The sequence below is a fragment of the Octodon degus genome, unplaced genomic scaffold, assembly GCF_000260255.1.
Source record: "Octodon degus isolate 3935 unplaced genomic scaffold, OctDeg1.0 scaffold00112, whole genome shotgun sequence".
Taxonomy (NCBI): Eukaryota; Metazoa; Chordata; class Mammalia; order Rodentia; family Octodontidae; genus Octodon; species Octodon degus.
This window is the reverse complement of record NW_004524688.1, coordinates 9,342,216-9,350,036: the sequence shown is the minus strand read 5'-3', so window position 1 is coordinate 9,350,036 and position 7,821 is coordinate 9,342,216. Positions and strand designations below refer to the sequence as shown.

The following is a 7,821-nucleotide window of genomic DNA, read 5'->3' as shown; positions in this document are numbered from 1 at the left end:
GGAACTGAGGTGGCTCCTGCCTGCAAGAGTCCCCGATGCTCCAGCACATGGCAGCGGTCTCATAGCTGTCGCCTGTGTGGCTCTTCTGCCTTGCTGGCTGCTTCCACTGCCACACAGGCTGTTTGGGGACAGCGCAGCCAGGGGACGTCAGTCCATGTGCTGGTCAGGAAATGTCCTTGTGTTCCAGGAAAGAAGAAGCGCTTATCTCTGGGTTTTCCCAGATCCATAAGCAGCCAAGAGGCAAGCTTTGCCAATCCTCAGACGCTATTCCAAAGAACACGAGCATTTCCCAGGCCTGCGAGGGCTCGTGGGGGACATGCCTGGGATAGAGAAAAGGTCATTCCATCTTACCAAGTATCCTGAAGTGTCCCCTGAACACCAGAGGGATCGACAGCATTTCTTTTGCTCCAGGATCTCTGGCGGGGGCACGAAGCATATACAATCTGCTTCTTCCTCCCAGAGTCCTTCTGTCTCCTTCTAAATCTGTCCATCCTCACCTCTGCCGGAATGGGATTCTGTGCTCAGCCAAGGGGTGAGACAGTGTGCTTGGTGGGCATCACGCCTACACAGTCTTCCTCCCTTGTTTTGATTCTCTTGGCCTTTCCAGATGTTGGTGTGGCTGAGGAGGGGACACTGGAAGACGAGTAATAACAAGCACAGGCTTTTGGTTTTATCCAGAATATTCCAAATCAGCATCCTTGTTTTTTTATCTCCTGCCCAGATTGGGGGGGGGGGAGAGAGAGACACACACACACAGACAGACAGGCAGACAGAGAGACAGACAGACAGAGATAGAGAGACAGAGACTGAGACATAGAGAGGCCTTCAGTAGAACAACAAAACCAAAAGTACAGATGAGGCTTCCAACCCAGGAGAAGAGCAGCAGGGGGCTTGGGGGATAGGGGAGCCCAGGTTGGAACACCGCTGTGGTCAGAGCAGCTTGGTTCCGTGGGCCAGATCCTTTCTCCCCTGGTAGTGTGATAAGAGTTTACAGCAAATCAGCTGGACTCCAAGTTTGGGGGCACGGAATCCAGGTACAGGGCTGGAGAAGCAGGGGGCAGCAGCTCGGGGCTTTGCTCAGGAAGCACATCTGCAGAAGTGAAGAAAATGTGCATTTTCATCTCAAGGAAGTGAGTGGCCTGATGGGGCACCCCTCCCCCACCATGCTCACTGTGGGTGGGGTCTTTAAACCTTTTGGGCAGGGGCTGCCCTCAACTTTGCATCATGGAAGTCTCCAGACAGAGGGACTGTCATTTTCTCCAAATGCACAAACATTTGCATACTGTCAGGCATTCTGCTGCAGAGTTCATAGAGTCCTCCAAACCTGGCCTGGTCCCTGGGTCCCAGGTGGAGTTCCCATAGGACAAGGGGACTCAGGTCTGCCACAGTTTGGACCTGGGGTTGTCTTCAGGGTGATGCCTGAGTTTCTGGAAGCCCATCCCTCCTCCAGCAAGTAACTTGGAGCTTCTGCTTTCCTGGATGCCCCCACCCTGTGCGGGTGTCCTTGTCCTGGGCTCCCAGCCACATCCCCATCTGGATGGGGTCTCTGGACATACAGAAGAGGCCACCTTCACCCCCCAGCCTGGGCTGGCTCTGCAGGCTGGCCCAGAAGAAGGAGCCCGGGCCAGCCAGCCAGCCAGTCAGCCAGCCAGCCGGGCACACACACAGTTAATCCTCGGAGGCTGCTGTTTGGATAAAATGCGCTGGGAGCGTTCTAGGCTCCTCAGCAGCTCACATCTGGCTGGGGTTTGCTCTTTATGTGTTTGTCCTGCTTTCTTCCTCTCTTCCTTTATTTTTGAGAAACCACGTTTCCGCTCTGGCCAAGGAAACCCTGGAGCCAGCCGGGAAGATAAAGGTGCCAGGACAGGGCTGCTGTACTTGCACCCCCAGCCCTGCCCTTTTGGAGCCTTCTTCCTGGGTTTTTTTTTTCTCCTGCTCTGTCTCCTTGACAAGTCTGTCCAGGCTCCCCTACTCCTCCGACCTGGCCGGGAGGAGGCTCTGCCGCTGGGAGATGGTGTAACAGGCTCCGAGAAAGCCAGGAGAGGCAGCGGAGGACGAGGCTGCTGCAGCTAGCCAAGCTCTGAAGGAGGTAGGTAGCCTGGCTGGCGGGACCCGGGAGGGACCCAGCACCGCCTGCTTCTCTCCTCATGCCCTCAGCCTGGTTGACAGAGCAGACACCTTTCCCAGCATGGACAAGGGACAGGGTGAGAAAGGGTGTTTGGCGGTTGTGGCGAAGGGTCAGAGAGAGCAGAAGTTCTGGGGAAGCTTGGGTGTGTGTCCCGGCCGAGGCTCTGTGCAGCCCAGGTTCTGCCCAGAGCCGTGAGTGGTGTCTGCCTCTGCCTGGGGAGGAGGTGCGCTTGTGGCAGATGGATTCTGTCAGGATGGACTAGCTTCTCCCCACTGTTGGGCGAGGTGTTTTGCCTTGCTTTTCTGCTCTAGTGCTTTTCTGCCCCAGTGCTTTTTTTTTTTTTTTTTTTTTTTTTGAGGCTATGAGAAGTTAAAGAATGGAGTCAAGGGCCACCTCTGCAGCAGGTAGGGACCCCCTCTTCCATAGCACTCGGACCATCTGAGGAGCCTCAGCTTTGCCTTGTGCCCTCGGGTCAGCTCAGTCTCCACACAGTACAGGATGTGGCCCCCTCATCCAACAGCTGGGGTGTTCTTGGTGGGCATCGGGCCTGGGTAGGAAAAAACTATGTCACTTCCCTGGGTACCCTCCCCCGGAAGAGAAGCTAGGATGAGGGGACCCTGATCTGCAGCTGTAGTCACTGAACTGCCACCCAGCAATCCAGGGCACCTCCACAGGAGAGGGTGGCCCTCCACCCATGTGACCCTAGGGCCTGCCCGGCTGCTCCCAGCCCCAAGAGCTCTGCTGTGCCGTGGGTCCTCCGTGTGGTTCAGGTGTTGTCACCATCCTGACCTGTCTTGACACGGAAGGGTGGGAGGGAGCTGCCCTGCTGTGATTCTTTTCTGCCTCTTCGACCTCACCTAGTTTCTAGGAATGGGGGCCACAGGGCATGCTTTTCTAAACTTTGGAAATGAGAAATGTCTTGAGAAAGCACTTGTAGGATCCCCCGGGAGTGTGTGACGTCCTTAGACATTGCTCAGCTCTGCTTTTTATAGTGTACAAAGTACACACTCTGGCAGGCTATGCAGCCCATGTGCGAAGTCACAAGCAGATGCAGTTGACTATGCTGTGTGCTGTGGGGAAGGAAGGTCCTTCTGCCGGAGTGCGGCTGCTACAGTAGGAGGGAAAGCAGGAGGTGGATGCAGAGGGCGGAAAAAATGGGGGGGGCAAGAGGTGACCCAGCCCCAGGAGAAGAATAACTGCAGTCATGCAGTCATGGATTTGTTGATTGTCAACAATTCTATTAGTGGAACTCATGGCTTCTAAAGGTCACCGAACAAGTGCATAGAAGGAGCCCAGGCCTTCACCCGTGTCTTCAGCCCCCAAGACTGTGCTTGGAACACTCCACCCAGCTGGGACCACTAAGTACAGCACTCTAAGCTGAGGTTCAGTGTCCCATACTCAGCTACCATCAGAGAAAGTGATGACGTAGGAAGGACCCCAGGGCTACCTCCCAGGCACACTGGGCTTCTCTCCTCTTGCCATTTTGAGTTCCTGGTATGCCAAGGAAGTGTTCCCAGCAAACAGCAGTTCAAGGAGACAGAAATGGAGCCCAGGAAGCCTTTGGTAGCCCGGGGACACCACAGCCCAGCCAGCCAGCGCTCCTCCTGAGGAAGTCCCTGCTGTCCCTGGGAAGGCACCAGCAGCTCCCTTCTCATTCCTGGGGTGTTACCTCCCTATTCAGGGCAACCAGCACAGCATTAATTTCTTCAGAACATGCTCCTCTGTGTTGCTCTTCTTGGTGCCTCCCCCAGCTATAATTAGCATGACTCATAAACCAAATATTCTGGCATTGAACTTCACCCATCAAAACAAAGATGAAAGAATTTCGTGGAAACTGTGGTGCCTCAGGGTGTCCTTAGTGGACACCAGCTTCTCATTTGCTTCTTATCCTCTGAGGTCGGGCCCTTTTGTGGGTCCCACTTCCTGGGGCTGGGGGTGGCCAAGGCTCCGGGGCTCAGAGGAGGGCAAGGGTGACAGGAAGGAGGAGATGTTCCGTTGCAGTCTTTGGCTGCTGATTGCCCAAGGCTGACTTCCCGGCAACCTACCCTCCCTGAGCTAGAGAAAGGGCTGTTCACTGGGGAAGCCTGGAGACTCCCCAGTGGGAGCAGTGCCCCAGGGGACATCGGTGGTCTGGGAGGCTCGGCTTCCCCACGGGTGAGCATTGTTGTTGTTCCTTATTTTACCCACGGATATCTGCTTTCTGCTAATGTTAAGGGCAGGGTCTGCTGTCTCCAGGACCCCCCTGCCAAGAGAGCAGTGGTCCACTCGTCTCCGAGAACAGTCTTGGGGAGGGTCAACCAGCCCACCCGTGTTGCCTTCTACATTCTCTCAGGGAAGCCCACCCAGCAGGCCAGTCTCACCAGTCCCATGTCTTGGGCCCTGCCCAGCATCCAGCTTGGTCCCTGACCTGGCAGCGCCTGACCTGAGTTAAACTATCATGTGCAGAATCCAGGTTCTTTTCCTCCTCCCCAAGCTCCACGGTGAAGTCCTGAATTGCTTCAGATTCCCTCCCTGGGGGAGGACAGGGCTGAAAGCAAGGCTGAGAGGGCTTAGGGTCCTAGTCAAGGTACGGTTGCCTGACACAGGCGCTTGTTGACAGGGGTGGCTCTAGTTGCATCCGCAGTCCCTCGACTGCTCCATCCTTTCCATGCCTGATTTCCAGAACTGGGTGTGGGCAGGGACACTAGGGACACCTTTTACTGTCCATTGTGAGCGTTCCTTGCCTGGCCTCTGAGGCCTGTACAGGCCACCCTGCAGAGGATGGCTGTTGCGAAGTTTTCCCAGAACACCCGCTCCCTATTTGTGTCTTGTCCGCGGGCTGGATGGAGCCCAGGGTTGGACCATCTTCCTGGCTCTTGTGGCAACAAGATGGAGATAAGCAAGCGGGGGGCAAGGCAGCCGGAGCCCAGGCGAGGGCGGGAAGGAGGCAGCCAGGTGCGTGAGGTGTGGGAAAGCCACACTCTCGGTGCCCAGGGCTGGGGCAGACGTGCTCCCGGATGCCGCTGGAGCCACATGCGCTAGAACACCCCGCCACCCAGAATGACATCTGGTTCCCAGCTGCCCTCTGTCCTGAGGACCAGGAAGGAAGAGGACCTTGCCCGGGGAAGCTGCCAGCTCTGGGTGGGTTTAGGCAGATGCAGGCCAGAAGTCAGGCTGGACCTGCAACCCTGTCATGAAAGTTTCTGGTGCCTCAGAGCTGGGGGCCGGGCTTGTGGGTTCTTGTGAGAGATGGGAGGATCTGGATGGGTTTGAGCTGCTCATGGTCTCCTGGGTCTCCTGGCATTCAGCTCTGCCCTGCCAGCCTCCATGATGATCTACATGAGCAAGACCCAGGGCCTATACGCTTTCTGTGAGACTTGACTGGTTGAAGGTTCTGGACTGAGGAGGCTCAGGAGGGGCTGCTGAGCAGGGGTGGTGCAGGCGAGCTGCATGAGGCTAGGGCTGGGCCGGCCCACGCCTCCTCCTTCTGCTCCATCCTCTGCACTTGTGTGCTCCTGCCCAGCAGCCTCCTGGAGGTGCTTCTTAAGGACCCAGCACACACAGCCCGCATGCTCCTGTCCTGCCAGCGCAGCTCCCTCACCCACTTCCTTCCTGCTATTTGGACACGGGTTCTGATCCCTTTGTACCCCATCACTTAGGTTGGGGACTGTGGGGGGCAGGAATGGGCTCAGAGAGGTACCTTGTCCTTCTTCAGAGCATGCCAGTGCTCTTTCAAGACCCTACAGCTGCATATCCCAGGGGCCCAGTGCCCAAACTCCTCGTGTTTGCAGGTGGGGCTGGGAGTTGGCTGCTCTCAGGGACTCTACTTGAATGCAAAGAAACTGAATTCAAGGGGCAGGTGTTACAGTGAAGACTGTGTCTCGGGTGAAGGGCTGTGAGGGTTTCACTGGTGCGCGTTTCCATCCGAGCCAAAGACAACTGCTGCTGTCCCAAGCTGCTCCGAGCAAGCTAGTCTGGTGGGTGTCCCAAGCCCAAGTCCCCAGACAGGCAGGAGCGGGCACTGCCGAGGTGCAGGACTGTATTTTCCTAGCTCGCAGGTCCCGAGATTCCAGCCCGTGGCTCATTCTGTAGAAAGGCGTTCAATGAACGCTGGTTGAACAAATGAGTGGAAGAATGTGAGGCTTCAGCGCCAGATCCATTTCCACCCCACACGGTTCTTCACAGGCTGTAAACGTGTCCCAGCATCGCCAGCACCCCTGCCTCCTTGTCATCTGCTTTTCTATGGAGAGTCAGATTCCTTGGAATAAATAAAATGCTCCCTTGGTCCCCAGGGTGGAGCTTATTTGTCTTTTCTAAGCAGAAAATAATGTGCACTCTACTGTGGAAAAAAATGAGAATGTTATAGGAAAAAAAAAAAAAAAAAAACCAAAACCGAAGACAGAAGAGCCAGAATAAAATGTTAAACAGCCACGTTTTCATCACCCACAGATAAGTGTTGCTAGCAGCCAGATACACAACCCTAAGAGGCTGAGGTTGCCTCTGTGTCAGCGTGTGTGTTATCCATGTATGTGTGTTTTCACCCATTTGTATGAACATCTGTCCATGTCAATAAATAGCTACCCGTGTATAGAGGTTGCTGATTGGTGCTTGTTGCTGCTGGCTGAATCTAACTTCCTTCCTTCCTTTCCTTCTCTTCCTCCTCCCCCTCCTGCTCCTCTTCCTCCTTCTTTTTGGTACTGGGGATTGAACCCAGGTCCTTCACTCTGAGCTACATCCCAGCCTTTTATTTTTGATTTTGAGACCGGCTCTTGCTAAGTCTCCAAAGTGCCTAGGCTGCGCGCCAGCCAGACAGCTCAGTGGATTAGAGTGCCTTCTTAGGCAGATGCAGGGACCAGGGGTCAGTCCCCAGCTTGCTGTGCCAGCCCTGGCCCTGGGGCACTCTGAGATGGTGATTGAGACTGGGTGTGGTGGTGCACACCTGTAATCCCAGTGCTTGGGAGGCTGAAAACAGGAGGATCACTACAAGTCCGATCAGTGTAGTGAAACCCTGTACTAAATACATAAGAAAAAAGAAACTACATTAAAAAAAAATAAAATAAAATAAATTGCCCAGGCTGGGCTTGAATTTGCAGTGCTTCTGCCTCTGCTTCCTAGAGTACCGGAGTTACAGGCATGCACCATCACACCCTGCTTCTTTCTTTCTTTAAATGTGTTTATACCAAGCAGGTGTTTCAGTCCCCACCCCTTCGTATTGCTGAGTTTGCCTCTTATCAACTGCCTTTTCTTCCACCCATTATACAGGATGTACCGTAATTTATCCAATCAGACTGCCTTCCTGGGCACTTAGGTGATTTGTAACCTTGGCCAACAGAGCCATGGGATCAGACTGTCTTTGGAAAGCAGGGTATGTGCCAAGTACAGGGTAGAAGAACTTTAGGGAAAGGCTAGTGCCAGGTTGCACCTGGACTCAGCCTTCTGGTGACAGTGACATTCCCTAGCTCCCAGCATTGCAGAGAGATTTGCACAGTAGGGTTTCATGTGTGTCCCCTTTCTTTTTTTTTTTTTTTCTCTCTTTTCAAAGTTTTATTGATAAACACATATAGCAATGAGACAGTTTCAAATCAAATCAAAAGTACAGTTTCAACAAATAATACACTGCATATATCCTTCTTAGTGGTTAATTGCTGTACAAGATGCAGACTTGTGATCCTACTTACAAACACCATTAGAAAAAATCATTCCATTCATTAAGA

The 7,821-nt window shown here is 54.0% G+C and overlaps 1 protein-coding gene across 2 annotated transcripts in view; it reads left to right on the top strand.

The window, feature by feature from the left end:
- The first annotated feature begins 1,719 nt into the window (after positions 1-1,719).
- C1qtnf1 (C1q and TNF related 1) overlaps positions 1,720-7,821 on the top strand; it is a 19,242-nt gene continuing 13,140 nt past the window's right edge. Inside the window, exon 1 of one of the 2 annotated variants that reach the window (XM_004639523.2) lies at positions 1,720-2,089. Coding sequence is in view for 1 of the 2 variants with exons in the window: in XM_023699320.1 (XP_023555088.1) it covers positions 2,505-2,532 (28 nt within the window). In the remaining variant the exon portion in view is untranslated. Of the gene's footprint in view, positions 2,090-2,463; positions 2,533-7,821 lie in introns of those variants that run through there. The other variant, XM_023699320.1, reaches the window with a different exon arrangement.